Below are 23,417 nucleotides of genomic sequence, written 5' to 3'. Positions count from 1 at the left end.
GAGTGGGAGAGTTGGACTGGATGATCCCAGAGGTCCCTTCCAACCCTGACAATTCTGTGACATTCTGCACTTAATCTGGTTGAGGTTTGGCTTTGTGGCTCTGTTTTACAGTCCTGCTTACAGACTGGGTGGGGGAGATGGGATGTGAAGACTGATTCCTGGGAGTCTGGATTGCCAGGAAGCCGAAGAGGAGGCAGCAGTGTGCCCAGGTGGCCAAGAAGGCCAATGGCATCCTGGGCTGGCTCAGGAACAGCGTGGCCAGCAGGTCCAGGGAAGGGATTCTGCCCCTGTGCTCAGCCCTGGGGAGGCCACAGCTTGAGTCCTGTGCCCAGTTCTGGGCCCCTCAGCTCAGGAAGGAGATTGAGGTGCTGGAGCAGGTCCAGAGAAGAGCAAGGAGGCTGTGAAGGGATCCAGCAGAATTCCTGTGAGGAAGGGCTGAGGGAGCTGGGGGTGTTGAGGCTGGAGAAGAGGAGGCTCAGGGGAGACCTCATCACTCTCTCCAACTCCCTGAAAGGAGGTTGGAGCCAGGGGGGGGTTGGGCTCTGCTCCCAGGCAACTCTCAGCAAGACAAGAGGGCACAAGAGGTCTCAAGTTGTGCCAGGGGAGGTTTAGGTTGGACATTAGAAAGAATTTCTTTGTGGAGAGGGTGCTCAGCCATTGGAATGGGCTGCCCAGGGAAGGGGTGGATTCTCCATCCCTGGAGATATTTCAAAAGAGCCTGGATGTGGCACTCAGTGCCATGGGCTGGGAACCACGGGGGGAGTGGAGCAAGGGTTGGACTTGGTGAGCTCTGAGGTCCCTTCCAACCCAGCCCATTCTATGATTCTATGATTCTAAGATGTGTGAGGGATTTCTTCCATAGTTTGCACCCTGATAAACCCCACCAATGCTCCCAGGGGAATCTGCTCCATGCACAGCACAGCCTGTGCTGCAGTTGTATTTTCTCCCAGGGAATTCCTCTCCTCAGCCTGATCCCAGGGCTGGCTCTGCAAGCCCTGCCAGCCTGGGTGGAGGCACAAACTCCTTCAGTTATTAAATGGCTTGAGGCTCCTGGCTTGAAGATTCATTGCTGTCAGGATTGCCATGCTCTGCTTTTATCTGTCCCAAGGTGAGCACAGGCAGAGTGGTTCTGCTTCCCAGGACCTCTGATGTGCCCACTCTTCTGCTGTACCCAAGTGCATTGATGACCTGGAGCAGAAGAGTGAAGATTGCTGCTCTCAAAAGTCCTGTTCACAAGCCCTGGGGATTTTGGTGTGATGCCAAGATCAGCCTGGCCACTCCTGCCTGCTGTAGAGCATCAGCACTGATAGCCAGGGGATTCCCTTGTCTGAGCATCACTCTGCCAAAGAGCTGCTTCCAGGCTGTCCTACAGCTGGGTTAAGGTATCCTGAGCTGAAACCAGTGTAAAAGGCTTGGGGATTTTGGGTAGAAGAGCTGAGTCTCAGTGCTCAAGCATCCAACCTTGAGCTTGAGCCAGAACCCCAGCATTTCAAGGTGGCTCCACGTATGGAGCAGGAGTGCCTGGCTGCCATCACCCCAATGGTGGTCCCAGGAACCAAATTTGTGTGAAATGTCCTTTCCTTGGACCATGCTGGCAGTGTTCTGCAGGCTGGGTTTCAGGGCAGGTGTGTGTGCTGGAGAGCAGGGGCCATGTCAGAGGCATCGCAGGCTGAAGCGCTGTGTCAGCATTTTAGGAACCATCCTTCAGCTTTTCCCAGCCTGGAAGTGTGCTGAGAAGATTCCCCCTTCTTGTTGCCTTTGCAGAAGGATGTTACAGCTGCAAGGTTGGAGGCTGAGAAGAGCCCAGGGTTATACCTTGGACCCAAGAACAGGAGTGGCTGAATGGGAAAGGTGTAGGGAAGAATGGGCAATTTCAGGGTTATCTTCCTCCCCTCCTCCCATCTCTCTATCAGGATATCCCTGGGGGAATATTTCTCCCTTTGTAGCTTGTCAACAGCCATCATCCCTCACGTGTGCCCACAAGACTTTGTATTTTTTCAAGCCCCCTCCAATCATCAGAGCCTTTATCTTGTTATCACGGGCTGGTTTTCCTTATCCTTCCCATGACTTCCAATAAATAAGACAGAGCTCCAGCTCCTGTCACGTTGATTCATTCAATTTGTTATCTGCTCCTGCTGGAATTTTACTCTCCCTCTGTTGAGCCTCGAGTGCTTCACAAAAGAAGATGGCTCTTTAATTAACCTACAAATCAGCCTGGCTGTAAATCAGCCCTGCTGCCCCTCAAAACTGGATTAGGGGCCTCTGGGTTGACACAGCTCCCACCAAGGTGGTGGTGGCTTTGCTGAGCTCTGGGTGCCTGCCTGGGGGGTGCAGGGTGGGAGGAAAGGTGAGGATGGGGGGGATGTGCAGCAGAGGAGCTGCCACTGCTTTGGTTTTTATCCAGCAGATGGGTGAATCCCCAGGTGTAGGATGTGAGCTGGGAGCTCTTCTTGGGGAGAAAAGCCACTTTTCAAGTGTGCTGCTCTCCTGCTGCCCAGCACAAGGGGTGACCTGGCCCAGAACAGGGGGTCCAAAGTGTGGCTGCTGCACAGGCAACAAATAAACCCCTGTCTGTAAGTCCAGAGCTTTGCAGTGCTGTAGAGTCTGAGGTGCAAATGATGCTGTGGGGAAGGGGGATGAAAAAGCTCCGGGGAAGCAAATGAGACAGAAAATTAGATTGGGTGATAAACCTAATTATTTCCTCTGTAGGGTGGGGCTTTTGCTTCTTTCTCTGCTGTGGAGCCATTAACATGGGAAACCAGAGTGTGAGATCTGCACATCCCTGGGTTTTGGCCTGCCAGATGAGATGCTTTCCATCATCCATCACCGTGAGGTGCCAGCACTCAGGCAACACCCTGGCAATGCTCAGGACCCCCCAGCATTAGGGGTAGCTTTAAAATCCTTGAATTTTGGCCTATGTCCTGAGTGTAATGTTTAGTTGGATGGTGAACCTCTGTGGGATGCCTTCTTTTCTGCCTGCACGTGATGATTCCTGGAGCTTGCCAGGATGTGTCTCGGCAGGGAAGCTTCAACTCCAATATTTCTGTCTTGACCTCCCAAGTGCTGAGCTGGGAATGAGAAGCTCCAAGCCCTTAGGAGGGCTTGCTGATGGCTTGGAAGGGGCAGGATGATTTTTTTGGGGGGTGGTTGATGCCAGGACATGGTCTGGGCATGGTTTGTTGGCTGAGGTTGCTGTCTCCAAGGGCTATGGCAGCATCTTTTTCCTCCACCTCCCTGTGTTGTGGAGAGGTCCAGGGAGTGAGGGGAGCTTGGGGTGAAGTGGGGCAGCTCTTTAAGGGAAGATGGGGCAGATGAATGTGCTGGAATGAGCCAGCTGCTTCGTGGGGACAGCAGGGAGAGGGACAGCTGGCATCAGGGGACAGAGCATCTTCCTTTGTGCAGTTTGTGCTGCCTCAGCCTTTCACCAGGAGCCCATGGTCCTTGCAGGGCTTCCCCACCACGATGCTCCCCTTCTTGAGCCCTCCCTATTTTGATGTTTTCATGAGTAGCCAGTTTTTAAATCACTCTGTGACTCATTGCTGGGGCACCTTTGGAAGCCCCAAGAATGGTGGGGAAGGGAGAGGTGAGCAGATGCTGCTGGAGGGGAGGAGCAGCTGGGAAAACCCTTTGAGAGGGGTTTTTGAAAACCCTTTGAGAGGGGTTTTTGAGAGTCCAGTGCATGCCTGGGGGCTTTCCACATTCCAGCATGGCTTGGTGATGCCAGCTGCTTGGGGAGTGGTGTCACTGCATTTTGCAGGCCATGAGAGACCAGACTTTGCAGCCCAGCTGAGTCCTGGGTGGGAGGGAAGGGCCAAGCTGGTGGGTGGTGGGCACCCCATCCCTGGGTGCCTTGTGGGACGCCTGCCCTCTGCTTTCACCCCAAGGAGGGCAGCTCATCTTTTTCTCTCCAGTGGCTCATCCATCCTCTCTGAGCACCCTGTGGATCCATTCCCAGATTTTTCCAGCCCTGGGGCTTGTTCCATCAGAAGTGCTCCACCCACCATTGACTTTTCCCAGAAGTCAGCTACTTGTTTTTGTTTGCTCTCAACCTTGCTGGTCTCAGACTTCTACCTGCTCTCCAGCAATTGAATAGTTAGGGCCTCAACTTCAACCCATGGGAATTTTGAGGAGCTGTAGTGAGTTTTGGAGCCCCTTGTGGCTGCAGCTGCAGGTTCTGTGCATGTTCTGGTGAGGTGGAAGCATCACTTGTGTCCGAGCATGGTTTAGCTGGGGATGCTGGGGTCTGAGGGTTTGCAGCTGGGATGGTGTGTGGGAATAATTTTTCAGCTTCCAGCCTTTTTTTTTTTCCTCCCCCCCCTCTTTTGCCATTGGTGTGACTTCACTCACTCGATTGCATGGGAATTGCAATCAGTATTTTGGGGCAGAGTGGTTTTTCCCATGCAGACATTCTGCCTTAGCACAGCAGGGACTGAGGGCTTGCTGCTGACTCTGGTTCCTGTTGCAGCACAGCTCACCAGCCATGGCCATAAATGAAGAAAGCTTCAACATTCCCAGGGAGTGGAGCAGAGCATTCCCACGGCTTCCCTGCTGCCTCCTGCCAGTGCTTGGGTAGCAAACTCCCTCCTGCTGCTGGGGGCTGCAGGGGTTGGGGACACTTTGTCACCCTGGGGGCTGCAAAATGGACTTGTGGCCAAGCTAGCAGTGCTATAAAAATCAGCATCCCTGGTAGGAATTTTGCTCTTAATCTTGGGCTTGAAGAAGGGGTAAGGCTGTTGCTGGCTTCCTCTAGGCTCAGGCTTGTTTTCCAGCCTATCAAGGAGGATGCTGGCTGACTGTAGCCAAGGCAAAGAGGCTACAGAGCCTTGCTTCCCTTTGAGAAAGAGAAAAAAATCAAGCACAAAATTTGGGTAAGGCAGTCTCAACCTCGCTGACAAGTCTTTATTTTCTCCTCTGGTGTGTGCTTTCCCCTTGCAAAAAGAAAAAGCAGACTTCCAGCTCTTTGGGAAAAAAAAAAAAACCAAACAAAACAACTCTGATTTCTTGAACCTTGGGGCTGAAATGGAGAGACCGTGAGAAAGGGCTGTGGATCCAGGTCATACCCAGCACTGGTTTCTCACACCTTCTGACTACTGTGGAGCTCTGGGAGGGCTCAAACTCCAGCCCTTTCCTCCCCTCCCCTGCCAAATTCCTGACCGGTGATGTTCATACATTACTGCACCAGCCTATCTGTACACTAAGGACCCACAGTCCTGGGGGTGCAATCCATCATCCTGGAAGGGATTTGTTGGGATTCTGGCTGCCACGATTAAAACCAATAATAAGAACAAGAAGCAGTTGTTCCCATCAGCTTCTACGAGTGGCCTGACTGCTACCCACAGCACCTGAAAGCACATCCCAAGGGACTTTCTGGAGCCATCATCCCATGAGATGCAGGAGGGGAAAGAAAAGGTTTGTGCTGAAGGACCAGCCCTGTCTGCATCCCTCCTTTGGGGTCTGGTCCTGCAGTTTGCCACCAGCTTTCTCAAATGTCTTTTGTTTTTCTGGTGGAAGCTGTAAATGACCATTTCGTGGCCAGTCACACCCCAGTGACAGTTCAGCCTTTGCAGGGAATTCAGTGAAGGCTGAACCAGGCAGAATTTTTTACCTGGCACATCTTTCTTTGGGCAGAAATGGGAGCTGCTGTCGTGGAGAAACCCCAAGACTAACTTAAAGGGGAAGAGGTTGCTTTTGTGCAAGAGTTGCTTGGTATGTCCTTATCACTCCATGTCTGGTGCCTTTCCACACGTCTCAGCACCAGCAGCTTGGTGGGGACAGGCTCTGTAGCCTGGGTGTGAAGAGGCCCTACCCTGCAGCTTGCATCTTGAGGGCAGGCTGTGATTTATAGGAAGAACAAGGAGACGTGGCTGAGATAGCAGAGCTCTGGGTGGGGAAGCTTGGTATGAGAACAAGGCTGAGGGTGAAGCATACACAGACACTTTTTTTTTTTTTTTCCTCTCTCCTTTTCTCTCCTTGTTCAAACTCTGAAGCCTGGACTCGGAATGGAGCAGTGGAGCTGAGGAATTGCATGAATGCATGGGAGGGAGAGGCTTGTGCAGCATCTCTTGGGCTGACAGGCCTATCTTTCAGAGCTGGGGTAACCATCTCCCCTGAGCCGAGGCTGCAATAAGCTCCAGGCTGTGACATAATCATTTTTGATTCTATTTCTTTTCCAATCTCCCTGTATTGTACTGCTATCCACACCCCCTTTCTCATCCAGTGGGATGATCACCCAGCTGTAGCCTTTGCTATCAAGCCACGTTACCCCTAAATCACAGAACCTCATCCATCAAGAGGTGTAGCTCTTGCCTGGCATCTGACTTGGTGCTGGCCATAACCTAGAGGCTTTGCCAGCCCCTGACCCTGGTGTCTGCAGCTGTGGTTGCTGGCATTCAGCACCAGCCTCTGGGGCAGAGTGGTGAGCAGGGGGTTGGGGTGCCAGCTGGACTTGTAGCCCATTCCCTACATCTCCTTAGCTTGTACATCTTCCTACCTAGTGGTGACCTTGGAGAAGCCCTTGGGCTTAGGGACAGGTTTCTGAAAGCCTATTGATACCTGGGGATAAACCTGGCTCTCAGAGGGATCTTTGGGAAGGGATGAGATGCTGCATTCTGATCCCTGACACTGGTGTGAGGGATCCCCTGGGTCACTGCTCTGAGCCAGGGCACGTGTGGTCTGCAGGGATGGGGACAAACCCAGGCATGGCAGCATCACCCTGTGCTGCACACAGATATCTTCTGCAATGACTTCTGCAGTGGCCTAAAGCCAAGATCATCCTGAATGACACGAGCAGAGGCATTGTCTGGCTCTTCTAGCATACTTGACTCAGTCACACAGCTCCATTCCATGCTGTTTGTAGAAGATGAAGAAGTGATTAATTTGTTGGTGTAAGGTCAAGAGGGTGAGGGAGTTGCTCTGTTGGAGTCCTCTGAGGGTGTCCTGGGATGGGCTGAGCTGCACGTTTCAGTCCCCTGCCAGTTGTGCCCTGGCCCTTTATAAAAGGCTGATAAACGTAATCCTAAATAAAGTTAGACAGCTCTGCTCAGCAGCAGGATGAACTTCTTCTTGGTCCCGGGCCAGGTTCTGGTTCATGTTGCCAGGAACCAACTTTGGCTGCTGGATGGCAGTGGGAGAGCATGGCCTGGAGTGTGCTGTGGGATCTCCCCTTTGGGATCTCTCTTCCTGAAGGGCAGCAGATGGATTATGTGGGAAGGGGAAAGTTCCTTGCACAGGCTTCTGGTATCTCCTTTTGGCCCCTCTCTTGAGAGGGGAAAGGGATGGCTGCTGGGTACCATTCTGAGCCCTTTTCTACTTCCTGAAGCCCCATCCCCTGCAAATATTTTTTGAATCTCTACTGCTGGAAAGAAACTGCTGGTTTTGCAGGTGATGGGATCTTTACCCTTGCTGGCAGCAGGATTTGCCTGGGGTAAACAGGCTATGGAAACAGCAGCATTCATGTCAGGAATTGTGCATGGCTCCTCCTAACCCCATTCCCAAAACCTCTTCCCCCATGAGCCCTGGCTCTGAGGGCAACCTGCCTGACAGTGACCAAAGTCAACACCATCCTGGCCCAATACCCCAGTGAGCTCAGAAGGCAGGAATTCCAGTGCACTGGTAGAAGGATCCTGGGTTTTTCTGGCACACGTCTGCAAAGTCCAAAGCTTCTGGGAGGCATTTAATTTTCCTTTCTGGAATCAGCTTTAGTGCTGAAGTTTGGCTTTGGGCCAGCAAAGCTTCCCTTGAGCCATCATCTCTGCAAAAGACTCCCCAAGTGTGCAGTGTTTCCCTTCAACACAGCTCATCTGGTGCCAGAAAATTTCCCTTTCCTGAATATTATAGTCTTCTCAAGTAGTGGTGAGGAATTGCCCAAAGGAAACGTGACCTTTCCAGCAATCCTGACTTGTCTGGAGCAGACTCTGTGGAACGGTGGAGCCTGGATGGTTCTGTGGGAGGAGGAGGAGGTGTTTTGTGGAGCAAATGGAAAGCAAACCCCTCCTTTGCCTGGGGGTCCAGAGGGAGATGAAGTCAAGACCTGGATCTGAAATGGATCTGAAATGGGCAGCTGGCCCTGATCAGAGCAGGAGTTTGAGCATCCCAGCTTGGCAAGCTGTGGCTCTGTGGCCAAAGCTGAACTGAGGTGCTTCCAGCCTTTCTTTAGACCTGCAGGATGTCCTTAGAAAGGGAGAAAGCCCTTCCACAGAGAGGGCATTTCACCCCAAACCAAGACCTCCAGAAGCTGTTTGCAAAGATGAAGGGACTTCTAACAGCTCAGCTTTGTGATGGGATCCTGGTGGAGCCTCGTCTGCTCCTGTCTGCCAGGGCAGAAAATTGTCTCTCCACCCTCCCTTCCATCTCCAGTCCCCTCTAATCTTTGTGTGAGGAGATGAATTCCCTTTCACCTTGCTAGAAGACCTCTCCAGGCAGGTGGCTGGGTGCAGCTGATCTTGCAGAGCTTCCAACCTTCATGCTTTCCATTTTCTTGTTGGGTGAAATGAGGTGGGGAGCTCTGGGTTCCATCACCACCCGTGCCTCTCTTTTTTTCCCCAAACTTCCCCAGCCTGGGACCAAACTGGGAGAGTGTTGGCTGGAGGTGAAGGCAGAGGTACACAGTACCAGCCCTGTCCTGAAACCCTGGGTAATTATTTCTAGAAACTGGAAAGATGGTTGTGCAACACAGCTGAGCACGTGGAGTCACCGAATGTGATGGTGAGCAATTAGAGCCAAGGGGAGACTGCGGCCCCTTCTTCGAAAACGGAACTGTTTGGGAATTAAATCTTTCCACTTTTTTTGCTCTGAAAGGCAATTTACCAGCTGACCTCCTTCTCACACTTCTGGAGGCTTGGGCTTGTCCAGACTCCAATGGCACATTTGCTTTGCGGTCCAACGAGCCCTTGTAGCTGACCCAAAGGCAAAGTTTACTTTCTCATTTGTTTAGATTTTTTTTTCCCCCCCTTTGCTGTTGTTTGTTTTTCCCTGAAGATAAATATTTGTGCTGCTAGGAGAGTCCAAAAAGAACCCTTCTCTTCCCTCAGCTTGTCAATGTGGATGCTGAACCCCCAAGTGTTGCTGATTAAACCTTGCCCTGCTGCCAGCCTGCTGGAACCTCAGAGAGAGCTCTGAATCTGCCAATAAATGGGTTTTAGGTGTTTGCTGGAGGGTGCTGATGATTCTGAGCACTGGGTCGGGGCTTTATCTGCAGCCCTTGTTTCTCAGAGGAGCAGCTCTGGAGCTCCCAGTGTGGCCCAGTTGCATCCCAGTGGGGCGGTGGGCAGCTCGGGGACCGCTTTGCGGCGGAGGGAGCTGGAGGAGATTTTTCCCTGCTTTTGCAGGAAAAAAAAAAAATGCTTCTCCCCAAAACAGTCGCCCCCCTGCACTGTCCTCAGTCTGCTCAGAGGATGCAGGGACAGAATAGCGAGCCGGTGAGGTCATGGGGAGAGAGTTACTCACATCCAACTGGGAAAGGGAGAGGGCTGCCAGCTCCTGCTGCTCCTGCACCACGGAAAAGCTCCCATGGTTTGGAGGGGACCCACTCTGGGCTCCCCCATATCCCAGGAATTTGGTCAAGCACTGTCTCTGTAGTGGCTTCCTGAGGAGCTGGAGGAGATAGCATGGCAATTCAATAGAAATCAATTATTTTCTTTTTTTTCTGGCATAGATGTGAACCTTGCTGCTTCTAACTGGGGTGATCTGGGCAAGCAGGGGTTAAGAGCCTGTCTGAATCAGAGACTTTCTGGAGCTGTGGCACAAGGGAGGGAGATCATGGCAGACTTTAATGAATGACTTCATTTATATATTAAAAAAAAAAATAAAAAATAAAACACACAACAACATGGTGGCTTCCTGCCAGACCCAGAGACAAGGGTTTCTATGGGAACCTGGAGGAAAACAATAAATAGGAGTGTGGGACTGGTAGAGGGGGGAGGAGGGGAGCCTGGGCTCTAGTCTGGGTCTTCTTTGTTCCCCATGGAGAGCAAGGTGAGAAGGGGAGACAAGGAGGGAGATGTGGAAAGGGCATCTGAATTTGCTGCTTGCAAAAAAAACCCCACCCAAAATAAAGCAAGCAGGAATTATTGTATGGGAGTGGAGTGGTCTCTTGGCCAAGTCCAGGGTGTGCTTCATTCTCCTCTAACCTGGAGGCAGATGGATGACCTGTCCTCATCTGCTTCTGCTGCCTTGGAGGATTTGGGTGTTTAGGAGGGCAGGGATGTGGGGAAACTCCCAGCTGCCTGCCAGGGTGGTGATGGGACCACTCCTGAAGAGCTGCTAACAGCAGTGCCACAGACTAAAATAGGCTTGAAGTGAGTCTGTCCTGGAAAGGTTCGGAGTGTAACTAGAAAAGTCAAATTTTTCTTCAACAAAGCATCTCAATCCAGTTTTCTCAGTTTTTTTTCTTTTCTTTTCTTTTTCTTTTTCCCTTTGCTGGGAGAGTTGGAGGGTCTGGCCTGAACCTGAAAGGCAAACAGCATCTGGGTGATGCCCATGGTGAGGTGAGCTCTTCTCTCCCAGTTCTGAGGCCAGGCTGTGGGCAAAGCTGGGCAGAGTGGGACCTCAGGGGTCTGCTGAAACCTCCCCCTCCTTCATTCTCACTGGGCTGAAACAAGTCTCAGCTAAGGCATTTCTGTTTCTAGTTTGGTTTTTTTTTTTTTCATTTCCTTTTTCTTCCCCCAAGCTCTTTGCCCCAGCCTGACCCAATGTCACTCTGCATCTCCTGCTGTGCAGCTTCATCCCCTGGGCACTGCAGGGATTCAGGTCCTCAGGGGGGACCTGAATGAGGCAGAGAGACCCAGGGCAGGAGGTGGCCTTCTCAACTCCTGTGTGGCTGATTTGCACAAGAGCAGTTCTGTAAATGGGCTTGCAAACAGCAGGCAGAGCAGCTTTGGGGTCCCTTTGGGACCTGGCTGAACCAGGGCTGAGAGAGCTGAGGGAGCATCTGCCCCAACATCTGCCCCAGCCCCAACATCTGCCCCAGCATCAGCCCTGGGTACCACAAGTCAGATGGGCCCTGCCCTTCTCCAGCTGCCACCACAGCCCCTTTGGGTCAGCACTGACCCTGCCACCCTGATGTGTCCCTTTCTGTCCCCATCCCCTGGTGCCTCCAGTCCTGGAGCAGGAGCCAGCCCTGCCTGGAGCCCAACGTTATCACTGGAGGAGGAATGTGGCAGCTGCCTTATCACTTCCTCTGGGATGTGAGAGGCCATTCTGCTGACAGAAGTGTTGATACCCAGCAGCTGAGATGCTTGGGAGAAACCAGGGAAAGTTTTTTTTTTTTTTTTTTTCCTCTGCAAAGGGGAAAAAGAAGCTCGGCAGGGCAGAGCAGGACACAGCTGCTGCCCTCTGCTCCTGGCCAGGCAGGAGCAGCTCAGCTGCTCAAGGAAACTCAGTCCCAGGGTGCAGATCTTGCCCTCCCTGCACCAAAGCTTGAGATGGAAGTGTGGGATTTCTTGCAGCACTTCAAGACCTTTTGTAAGTCCCTCCTGGGATGCAAACCTGCCTTGCAGGGAAAGATGCTTCTCAGTCAGCTTCCAGCCTGCAGGCAGATGGGGGCTCTGCGAGGTGGGGAACATGAACCCCATCTTCCTTGTGGTGGGGGGGGACTCCACCTCTCTCCCAGTCCATGTGTCCCACCTTATCCTTGCATATTCCTGGGTCCCACTGAAGGAACTCCAGGAACTCCTCCTTGATGACCACCACTCATGATGGGAGCTCTTCAGGAGCCTCCTGCTTGACAAGAGGGAAGCCAAGCACCTTGGGAATGGGTATTGCCAAGCTCTGCAGATGCTGTGTGATGGGATTAAGGATGTGTTTTCCCTCTGGTCTGGCAGGCTGACAGCACAGTGGAGTGTGGAAGATGAGGAGGAGGCGGCGAGGGAGCGGCGGCGGCGGGAGAGGGAGAAGCAGCTGAGGTCCCAGGCAGAAGAGAGCTTGAATGGCACTGGGTCCTGCCCTGAGAGCACGGGTCCAGCACAGCAAAACCAGTAAGAAATGCCTACAGCTAAACCCATCAGTGACATGCTCTCTCCTTGCAGCAATACCCTCTTGCATCCATGAACTGGGGGTCTCTTGTTGGGGATGGTTTGGAGAGAAGTTCCTTAAGAGGTTTGCACTGGGGGATTTAGTCCAGAGTAATAAACAGTGTTTCTGGTTTGGGCAGGAAAAGCCAAAATCCTTATTTTGCTTTCTTTTTTTGTTTTTTCTTTGTCTGGAGGCTGGGTGTTTTACTGCCCTGCAAGTTTAAACTCAGACAGCTTGGGTGATGCTGAGCTCAGACATGGAGTCCCCGTCACCAGGGATTTCAGAAGATGCTTGTGAATCACCCTGTGCTGAAAGCAATGGAAGTTCCTGACATGCTAAACCAGAGATGTGCTTGAGGATGAACCCTGGGCAGATCTCAGTGCTGGTGGGGAACAAGAGCCCACATCTCCCTGTCAGGTTCCCTGCTCCTTCCTTGGAGGATGCTGGGGGACCACGGAGCAGCTCCAAGGGACAAAGTGAACGTGATGCTTCACAGGGCAGGTCCTAAATGCTCAGGAGGCATTTATGGAGACATTAGGTATTTATTTACAGCTATCTGCTGTCAGAGAAGGGGTAGGATGAGCAGTCTTGTCCTCAGCATCCCACCACTGCCTCTCCATGGCCATAGTTCAGCAGCCCAGGTGCTGTGCAGCATTGGGGCTGGCTCAAAAACCAGCCTGAACTTTGAGTTGCTAAACTCTGCCCTAAAGACTTCAGTCATCCCACTACTTAGGTGTTCAAGTTATTCCTAAGTATATTAAACACAATGGGAAAGTGGGAGCAGGGTTTGGGATTGCAGTCAGAGAGAGAAGCAGCAGCTTCATTATACTGATAGCAAAAACTGTTTATAAAAATCTACTTTTTTTTCCAGGAAAAGATCAGGTTTTTCACAAATACTTTCAAAATTATCCAGGCTATTTTTGGGTCTAAAAGCTTTGCAAAGAAGCCTCAAGATAATTTGTGGAAATACACCCTGTGATGCTCTGCAGATAAACCCGCTGCACTCTACCCTAAAACCAAAGAGAAGATCTGGAAAGTAATAACAGTTTTTACCTTTGCCAAACTCTCTTTCACACAAGGGCTGGAAAAAAATTCTCTAAAAGTCTTTAAAATGGCCAAAAAGATCTCTGGGCTCTGCTTTACTGGGAGATGTTGTGTGCTCTCAGGCAGCATGAAGCAGCCCCCAGTAACCCTGCTTGCAGGGTCTGGTCTTGGGGGGAAACATCTGTGAAGATGTGATGGTAAAACATCACGGGGTGCTGAAACATCTGTCAAGAGAGCAGTGAGAAGAACTCCTAAAATGAGGATTATTTTTTTTTTTTTTCTCTCCTGGCTCCACAATGCTTGAGCTTGCAGTGCCAGGCTTCACTGGAAGGATGTTTCTTCTTTGGGCATCCTCTGGTTTCTTCTGCAGCTCCTGACAGCCACCTGGGTTTGCTCATGCAGCCAGGGTCAACCCAGGCAATGAATCTCCTGAAAAGCTTGGGCTCTGTCTGGGTAAACATGTCCCTCTTCCCACACTGGGACTCATCCCATCCGTGTCACTCCTGTTGCTGCAGAAACACCCTCAGCATTTTCTTCCCAAGCTCTTCTCCTCCCTTCCCCCACTTGGAAAAAAAAAAAAAAAAGAAGAAAAAAAAAGATAAATAACTCCCAGAAGAGTGGGTTTGCAGAAAAGACCCTTGTAGCCTTGGGAAGCAGAGGGATGGACATCTGGTTAGGCTGATGGAGCTCAGTGCTTCCTCTGGGCTCTGGTGTGCTGAGTGGCACAGGGAGCAACCAAACAGCATTTGGCCACTTTCTGTCTTTTCCTGAGAGCTTTTCTGGTAGCCTGAGCAGGGTAACAACCACCAGAGTGGCTCTGTCTTAGGCATCATCAATGCTGTAGCTCACCTGAAGCCCTGACCTGGAACTTGGCAGCTCTCTGGTTCCATCCTAGCTCTGCATCACAGTTCCTGAACATTATCCTGGGAAATCCACACACTACTGCTACACATACACTGGAAAATAACCCAGTTTGGGCTCTGGTGTCCTGGACTAACACAGTGTCCTGCTCAGAAGTCTTAGGGAAGGCTGAAGTGTGGCAGGAGTTGGGCTGAGCATCCAGTTTTGGTGTGCACCCCCTGCTACTCTCTCTGGAGATCCTGGCCAGGGAACGTGTTTCCTGCAGCCCCTCAGCTCCTGCAGTCAGTGCAATATGAGACTCCTGCATCTCAAAAGAGTGAGGTTGAAATGAAAATGCCCACATTTCAAGCTGGAGTCCCAGAGGCATCTCCTGACCCCTCCTGAGAGCCCAGAAAGGCAAAGAAAAGACTCCCATTAATTTAAAACTCAGCGAGTTTTAAACTAATTTGTGGATCCCACATCCTAATTCCCAGATGACATGACCACCCTGATCCCAAACACATCTCTGAAGTCACCTCCTCAGGCTGATGCTTGCAACACAAATGCCCATCTAGAAACACCAGCGGGGAGGTCTTTCTCCTTGTGAATGCAAGGAAAGAAACAGGGAAAAACCCCAAAAATCCCCATGCCCAGCCAGCCCACAACTGTGTGCCCTGGCAGGGCTGTGGCTCCATACAGGAGTTGGGTTTGCACAGGTTGGGAGCCAGAGTCATGCAGGTGGATGTGAGAAGCTCAAAGCTATTGGGGAACAGAAGGATCCAAGCCAGAACTTGAGCCAGTGTCCTAATTTTTGGTTCCTCATCCAGTGATCTGTTCAGGCCAGGTCCTCCTGCTGATTTCTTTTCTCTGTGTCTCTGCAGGCAGGCAGAGACATGGAGCTGCTCCTGCTTCCTGAGCATCTTCCAGTGATGCCCCAAGAGCCTCCCTTGGTGTGCAAGGATGCTCCTGAGCACCTAGAAAACACATCTTTCCTGTTAAAGGGGATAATAGGAATTTGGGAGCAGTCAGAAAAAAGATGAAATACCCAGAGGGAGAGAAGGACAGGATCAGGTTGGGGCTCTTTTAGGCCAGGCTTGGGGTATTTTTTTTTTTTTTTTTTTTCCATCTCTCTCATTCTTATTTTCCTCCTTGTTTCAGCTATGACTTCAAGCCATCTGGGACCTCGGAGCTGGAGGAGGATGAAGGGTTCAGTGATTGGTCCCAGAAGCTTGAGCAGCGCAGACAGAGGTGGGTAGGACACAGAGAGAGCCAGGAGAGGGGACCTGGCAAGAGGATGTCCCCAAGGAATGGGAGGATGGGACCCACACTGCTGGGACAGATGCTCTGTGCCTGCCCTTTGGGCTAGCAGGGAGGAACGAGCTCAGGAGCTGCCCTGAGTTTTGGGGATGTTTGGATTAAACTTTGCAGTCCCAAGCAATGGCACTTGGCCAAGATGCCTGGGGCTGGAGGAGTGACAAGAGGGGATTGAAGCCACCTGAGCTGCTCCAGAGCCTGAAATGGCCTTGAACATAATCCAGGCCAGCTCAAAAAGCTGCTCTAAATTATTGCTGCTTCCTGGCTCAGAGTGGGTGTTTTGACCATTGTGCTTGGACTCCATCAGTGGTGGAAAACAGGCAGCAAAGAGCCCTGAGAGGTGTTTGTGTGCTGGCTGTTCAGTCCCCATCTCCTGTCACTCTCCTCTTGCTGAGCTGAACCCAACTCCTGCCTCAACCACTTCCCCTGGACAACATTCACCTCCTGAACTCTGCCACCCAGCTCTCAGCAGCTTCATTTTATAGGGAATTTTACCCTGGGATGACACAGCCTCTCCCTGCCCACCAGATGGAAAAAAATGCTCCAGATTAATATTTACTGCTGAATAAATAAAGCTCACCTCTATTTTTTTTTTTCCCTAAACCACTCTACAAGCTGTCCCTTTCCAGCCCTGACCCCACAAGCCTTGCTCAGGCACTGCTGATCACAGCTGGGTGAGCAATCAGGCATCATCCCCATCCACTTTTCAGCTTGCTGCCTCTTTTTCCACTTCCATTTCAAAGAGCTTGTCTGGATAGAGAGGCTGCTGCTATTCCCTTTCTCAGGCTTTCAAAAGAGAATTCCTTGGAACTATTGCATTATCCTCTCCAGAAACTGCTCCTTGGGTTGTGATGCTTGTGTTTTTATTGTGTCCTGGGGCAGGAGGGTGCTGAGCTGGGGAGGTGGCACCCCTGGCAGGTGAAACCCATCAGCAAGGGCTGGTGCTTTAAAAGCAGTGGCTGGGGGGAGGTTGTTTTCAGCTGGAGGCTGCTGGAGGACTCAGACCCCAAGGGTTTGCTGGGAGGAGGAGTTTGGCACAAGCTGGGCTTGGTTCCTGGGGGTGGCTGTGTCCTGTAAAGTCCCTTCAGCAGCTTTCCCTTTCCTTCCTGCTTCACCTGAAGGACAATCTTGGGGTGCAGCAGGAGCCCAGGTAGGATTTGTGTCTGGCTGGCACATCCCATGCTGGGCCAAGCAGCCCTGTGGCCACCTCCCCCCTCTCTCCCTTTACTGAACATGGGGCAAACCCTGCTTATTCATCTGGTTAGGCACTGGAAGTTAAGGGGATGGGGATGGAAATGGTTGCTCTCCCTTGGGTGGGGCTTGTGCATCCCCTGACAAAGACAGAAGTTGTCTTTTTGGTTGTGTTTTCTCACTTTGTGGGGTAGATCCATGCCCCATCAGTTTCATACAGGAGGGTGGAAGCTGAGTGGGACTGGGTGCCTCCCATACAAAAAAATTGCTGTAGAGGAAAAGGCAGCCTATAGATTGCCTCATATCACCTGGCCTGGATCTTTATTGTGAATTTACACTTTAGCTGGAGGAATCCTGGTTAAGAGGAACTGGTTACCTGGGCTGGAAAAACTCCAGAGCCTGTTTGCTGTTGGTGACTCTGCTCTTGGGGGGAGGATTAGTGGGAAGGCAAGTGAGCATCAGGTTTTTCCCTTTGTGGTGGCTTGGGGCTCTGGCCAGTGGCTGTCCTGTGAGCAGTGAGGTGGGTGGAAAAGCATCACTTGAACTCTTTTTTTTTTATTTTTTTTTCACATTTTGGTGCTGGCTGAGGGGGCAGAAATGGTGAGTCAGCCTTGCACTTTGGCAGCTGCCCTCTTGCCTTGCTGTCACAGATTTTCTAAGAAATGGTTGGGAGGAGAAAGCTGTTCTCTGGCCAGAGAAAGTAAGGTGGCAATAAGCTCTGGGTAGTGGCTGTGAGCCAGGGAGAGCTCTGGGGTTATTGCTCTGTGCCCAAAGCCATGGGCTGCTCTGCTTTTGCAAAGCTGATGATTTAACCATACTACAGCTTCAGAGACCTGGAGGAAACCTCTTGTACAAACCCTACTGTTTTAACCATACTACAGCTTCAGAGACCTGGAGGAAACCTCTTGTACAAACCCTGCTGTTTTTTTTTTGCTGTTTATTTTTTTTAACCTAAGCTGAGGGGTGACCCTGGCTGCTTTGGGACTCTGTTTTGCTGTGAGCTGAGTAGAGGTGGAATTTCTTCTGGTGGGTAAAATGGGAGTACAGGCTCAGGTGTGGGTGTAGCAGTGGGTGCAGAGCTCTGTGCCTTGCAAAGAGGAGGAAACCCACCCAGGGGCTGTGAGCCCTGGTATAAAACACCTTGCAAGCTGTAGGCTTGGAGTAGTGATCAAAGAGGATGTCTTGAGACATCCTGATGGTGCCTGTAGGCTCCTAACAACATAATTTGCTTCTTTTACCTCTCTTCCCCCACCTCTAGGTCTCCCCAGCAGTCATATGAAGAAGAGGACAGTGGTGTGAGGGAAGCTGAAGTCAAACTGGAGCAGCTCCAGCTGGATCAGGAAAGCCCGGAGGAGATCCGGGAGGAGAATGCAGATACTGGGGAGGAAGAGAGGCTGGGCCAAGAAGAAGAAGTGATCCGAGAGCAGGAGGAAGAGGAGACAGCCAAGCAAGAGGTGGGATCACCAGTTGTGTCCCTGCAATACCAAGAAGGAAAATGCTGCCACATCTCCTGTGGTTTTGTGGGCAGAGAGGAGCTCCTTGGGAGAACTCACATTGAAATTTTATTCCTTGCTTTCCCCTCTCCAGCCTTTAATGCACCTTTGGAGCACTTGGGCTTGATGTATCTCTAAATCTTACATTGCTCCCAGCTGAGGTCTTCTTTCTTTGCTCTTCTAATGAGGTGTAATTCCTGGTAAGCAAGAGAGGCAAAGCTGGAAGTGGAGTGGTGTGTGGGTCCATTGGGGTGGCTGAGCTGCAAGGATCAGATGATTTTCCTCCCCCAGATCAACTCCAGAGCTTTTTCTTGGATGTTTCGAAATGAGATGATGATGTGAGCACTGAGACTTGGAGTTCACTTGTTTATTTAGTGTAAAGCACTAAAGCACAGGAAGCTTGGGAGTTGAGGGTGGGGAGGGGAAAAAAAAAATCCCTTTGCTTGCACTTTGACCAACTCACATCCTGCTGTGTTCACTTTCTGCACTCAGGAAAAGAAGAGAAGGAGAAATGAAGAGGAAGAACCAACAGCAGAAAAACGCCAGAAGGCCCCAAGCTCTCCCAGCTTGGAAGAGGAGGAGGAGGAGCTGTACTCTGAGCACCCTGTGGGATGCTCCACCAAGGTTTGTGTCCCTGGGGTCCCTCTCCTGGCATTGGCAGCTCTTGTTGTAAAGAAAGGTGAGGCAAGGTGACCCAGAGCTTGGGGTAACACAGAATATGAATCCTGTTGTCCCACTCCTACAGCCTGGGACACATCATCTCTTTCCTTCATCTTCCCTGGCTGGCAGCTTCCTCTGCTCCTGCTTTGCCTTCTTGAGCTGTTGGAGGTCTCTGTGTGCTTTTCCAGTCACCCTAAACATCTAAAGTTCATGGCAGGCTCCAAGGAATATAATAATACTGAAAAAGATGTCTGTGCTTCAAGCTTGTGAATTTGGTCAAAGGTGACACATGAACTTAACCAGAAAATGAAATTTCCCTTTAAAAAAGCCACCCCCACTAAGCTGAAGCTGGAATTTCCTTAGCATAGAATAAAAGCAGAAAGTATGACTTCAGTTTTCAGACAACTGGGGATTCCTCATCTCTGAAGTATTGTGCCCTTTCCAACCACAGCTGCCTGCACTGATGCTCTTGTGAAACTTCCATTTTTTTTTTTTAAAGCCACCTGACTTGCATTTCATGACTTCTTCTGCATTCTCTCCAAATCCTCAGTCCTGTGCATGTGGTTTTAAATACAATAGCTCCAGATAAGTGGTTTCTACAGCCAATGGCTTTTTGTCTGCTAAGCCCTGATGGTTGTAACAGTGAGGTAAAGGCTGAGGAGCCTGGTAATTTACTGTAGTTATTATCTTCACCTTTTTGCATTTATATCTGTGCTGTTTGCCTCTTAGCCAATATGTCCTGGATGGGGGAGGATTGTGTGAGCACTCCTCTTGCACCAGAGGAAGGTCACAAGAAGGTTTCATCATCTACAACCATCAGATTTTTGCTCTTTATGGAAAAACCTTTAAAAAACCCAGAGATTGAAGAAAGGATGGGTTTGGATGCAGGCCAGGTGCTGGTGTTAGGTTTGAAAAGTGAAGAGGGGGTGGGCAAAGCACATCCCTGGAGTGGGACTACAGGAAAGGAGGCTACAGGACTCCCTGCATAGGGAGGGAATACAGGAAACACTTCCAGTGCTGAAATTCTCATTTTTACAACCCTAAAACTTCTTCACCTGAACTTAACTGCTGCTAGGATTAGTCCAGGGAAAGCTTTAGAAATCCAGTCTTAGGGTGGTGGTGGCAGAGCTCACCAGTACACAAAGCTCTTCAGGAAAAATAAGAACTTGGGATATTTCCAAAGGAAAGAGGCTCTTGACACCCCAGCTAGCAGGGCTTTATGTGAACACTAAGAATTAAGCCCATTGACCACCAAGAAGGTGTTTTGGCATGGGGTCACTCAGCAGAAACACTGCTTGTAGTGGGGAGAGGAGAACCCTGGAGCTTTTTGTTAGGATTCTGCTCACTGAAAGGAGGAGGAAGGGAATTGCTCAGTCTGGGAACATGGGACTGAGTGAGGGATTTCTAACCAAAATCTGGGAGAAGGGAGCAAGGAAGAGAAATATTTATGGTCAGCCAAGCTGACCTACATGGAGAAAAAGTAATCTTTTCATCTTCTCTCTCCTCCTTTAGATCACAGACAGAACCGAGTCACTGAACCGCTCAATAAAGAAAAGGTATCTCTAGGGTTGGTTGGGCCTTGGGGGAAAGTAAAAAAAAAAAATCCTTCCTCTGAACAGAGGATGCCAGAGAGCACTGCTGTGGGTGTGGGCAGAAGTGACAGTGACAGGTCCTTCCTTGTGTGCTTCTCCAGTAGCAGCATCAAGAAGACCCAACCTCCCCTCCCTGTGTCGAAGATTGATGACAGGCTGGAGCAGTACACACAGGCTATTGAGGTGGGATGCTCTGCTCTCTCTCTCTGTCCCCACTTCCCAATCAGCCCTCTTTGCTGGCTGTTGTTTTCCTACTCAACCTCTTATCCTCACTCTCTGGGAGGGGAATCATCTCCCCTTGGATGGGAGCAGCCCCTTCTCCTGTCTTTGTTTCCCTTCACAGTACAAAGCAGGTTTCTTTAGCAAGCTGTCCCATCCTTGCTTCATATTTCTTGCTTAAAGGGTGGAAGCATCCTGCAGGAACTAGCAAGACCCTACAAGTCTCCTTGTATAACCTATAAGGACCTCCAATTATAGGGCTGGGGTTGTGGGAGGTGGGGAACCTCCCACTCCCTCACGTTCTTTTTTTCTTCATTTATTTTCCAGACATCCACAAAGGCTCCAAAACCTATCCGACAGCCTTCTCTTGACCTTCCCACCACCAGCATGATGGTAGCCAGCACAAAAAGCCTCTGGGAGACTGGAGAGGTGGCAGCTCAGTCTGCCACCAAGCCCCTGCCCTGCAAGGTATGGCCCTGGCAGGCTTTGCCTTGCTGATGCTGGGAGAGAGGGGCTGGGTGTGTGTTGGGAAACTCATTGGTGGGGCCCAGAAGATCTAAAAGCACCTCTTTAAGAGATGCAATGTCCTTGGTCAGCATCCAAAACCTTGTACCTCCAAGATTTGCTTCATCTGTGCTCAGGTTATCCTGCATCATTCCTTGGTGGGACTGCTTGGGAATCCTCTGTGCTTTGAAATGGGAAGAAATTCAGCTGATGTGGCAGTTGTCTGTGTCAGCTGATGTGGCAGTTGTGTGTGTATATATATATAATATATATATAATATATATAATTATATATATATATAAGTATATATAATTATAATTAATTATAATTAATAATTAATAATACAAAATTAAACATCTTTTGTGGGGGGGGGAGGCACGCCACAAAAAAAGATAATTTGGGGGGAGGGGGGGGACTCCGGGGATGAGGACTGAGCTGCAGTTGTTGAGCATGAAGTTAGATTTAGTATCCCAATGATAAATCTTGGAAAACTGCAAAATGCTGAGGGTGTTGTGCATGGCTCTCAGTTGCACTTTCTGGTCATTGGCAGTGAGGCTGATTCTGAAACACATGGGTTGTGAACCTGTGTTTATATCAGCAAATTTCTTTCCACATTAAAAAAAAAAAAGGATGTTAGGATGTCTTAAATGGTTACCAAACTTAAGAAAATAAACATATTGTGTCTCTGATCTAGGTTCTTGTTGAAGAGAGTGAGAGGAAAACATATGATCTGCTGGCAATAGGAAGGAGTTTGCACAGTTGAGGGGTTTAGCTGCAGCTGTTGTAGGTCTGGTGATGTGATATTGGAAATAAAAAAGAGCAGATATGTGGGTTTGAAAGGGATGTGAGCAAAGGTGCATTCAGCAGCATTAGCAGTGAAGGATAATAAATTATAGAATCATAGAACGGGTTGGAAAGGACCTTAAAAATCATCCAGTTCTAAACCCCTGCATGGGCAGGGACACCTCCCACAGCCCAGGGTGCTCCAAGCCCCATCCAACCTTGGGCACTGCCAGGGATGGGGCAGCCACAGCTTCCCTGGGCAACCTGGGACAGGGGCTCAGCACCCTCAAATTAAAGAATTTCTTCCTGATCTCCAACCTAATGCCTCACCTAATGTCATCTCAGGATATTGTGGCTGGAGACATTGTGAGTAAAAGGAGCCTTTGGGAACAGAAGGGCAATCCCAAACCTGAGACCAGCGTCAAGGTGAGTTGGTACCTGGGTGTGAAACACTTGCAGGGAAAAAGAAAAGAGCTTTTAACTGGGCTGGAAAGACTGAGATGATGGAAGGGTCCCTTGGATAGCATGAATAAAACAGGCTAAAACTGAACTGGGAATATGAGTTACTTTGCTGTTATGCATTTTAATCTTGAGAGTAAAGAAACCGTGCAAAGCTACCTGGAACTGACCCTAAGAGAGTATCAGCACTTGGGGGCTTGTGCCTGTTTGTGGGAATACCTATTACAGTGCAGCAACAGGAACTCTCCAGGCTAGGAGGGGAAGATCAAAGTCTCTTGGCTGTTCCTGGATCAGTGGTGCTGCCAGGATGTGGTACATGGGGCTGAGGCTCTCAGCTGAGCCCTTCCTTGTGATGGATGCATCCCATCTGGAGGGATGCTTGGCATCTTCCCCCATCCCCTGCTTCCTGGGGTACCTTACACGTGCAGAAAGTGATGGTCAGCTTGCTCCAAGAGTTTGTGTGGAAGGGGCAAGAAGGGAATACAGAATAATCTGTCTCCAGGCCCTCTGGGGTGACAGACAACTGGATTGCATCCTCCTCTGGCTTCAGGTATTTGACTGCCTATTTGAGGAGAAAAAATGCTGACTTTGGCTCTTTCTTTCCCTTCAGTCCACTCCTCCTGGCAAAAAGTATAAATTTGTTGCAACAGGCCATGGCCAGTACAAGAAGGTGTTGATAGATGATGCTGCAGAGCAATAGCATGTCTGGAGAGCTCATTAACCAGGTAGGTGTAATTAGCCTTATGCTGTGTAATGAACTCCTGGGGCTCCTCTATGGTTTTTTCTGCCAACTGCACTTTGGGTGAGTTGGATGGTGCTGGGTGGTGACAGCAAGAGCCTTGGTGCTGGGCAAATCCCTTTCTGGGTTGGAAGGGAGTGGGTGAGCACTGGGGAGTTTTGATCCTGGACTTTTGGATGCTGCTAGGAACTGGATACCTGTGTTATTTTAATCTACAGAATAGGTCCCTCAGCTCCTGCTGCTTGGGTGAAGATGTGTTTGCCTTTGCTAGTTCAAAGGAATAGTTTAGCTGCTGTCTTTTCTTATGCTCTTTCATGTTGGAAGGAGAAGTGCCTGGTTGGAGGTCATTCAGGCTGAGGGTGGGGGTGATGTACTCCTGAAATTCAGATGCTCCTAATTCCCCAATTTACTGATTTAATCAGGGGAAAAACTTCTAATTTCAGTAACTTCTTGGAACCAGTCCATAACAGGGGTGTAGTGGGGAAGTCATGAACATCTGCTGTGCTGAGGAGACCCAACAGGGCAGCAAAAAGCCCAGTGATGGGAAGCAGAGCTGAGCTGCTGCCTCTG

The 23,417-nt window shown here is 50.3% G+C and overlaps 1 protein-coding gene across 2 annotated transcripts in view; it reads left to right on the top strand.

Moving 5' to 3' along the window:
* Window positions 1-23,417, top strand: part of LSP1 (lymphocyte specific protein 1) — a 45,772-nt gene that overhangs the window by 12,642 nt on the left and 9,713 nt on the right. For both annotated transcript variants that reach the window (XM_071762208.1, XM_071762209.1), the window contains exons 2-10: window positions 11,820-11,972; window positions 15,052-15,141; window positions 17,657-17,852; window positions 18,384-18,515; window positions 20,064-20,107; window positions 20,245-20,326; window positions 20,690-20,830; window positions 21,995-22,075; window positions 22,719-22,833. In XM_071762208.1, the coding sequence (XP_071618309.1) occupies window positions 11,820-11,972; window positions 15,052-15,141; window positions 17,657-17,852; window positions 18,384-18,515; window positions 20,064-20,107; window positions 20,245-20,326; window positions 20,690-20,830; window positions 21,995-22,075; window positions 22,719-22,808 (1,009 nt within the window). In that variant the 3' untranslated portion in view covers window positions 22,809-22,833. The remainder of the gene's footprint in view (window positions 1-11,819; window positions 11,973-15,051; window positions 15,142-17,656; window positions 17,853-18,383; window positions 18,516-20,063; window positions 20,108-20,244; window positions 20,327-20,689; window positions 20,831-21,994; window positions 22,076-22,718; window positions 22,834-23,417) is intronic.

The sequence above is a fragment of the Heliangelus exortis genome, chromosome 18 (genome assembly GCF_036169615.1).
Source record: "Heliangelus exortis chromosome 18, bHelExo1.hap1, whole genome shotgun sequence".
Classification (NCBI taxonomy): Eukaryota; Metazoa; Chordata; class Aves; order Apodiformes; family Trochilidae; genus Heliangelus; species Heliangelus exortis.
This window is presented reverse-complemented; position numbering and strand designations above follow the sequence as displayed.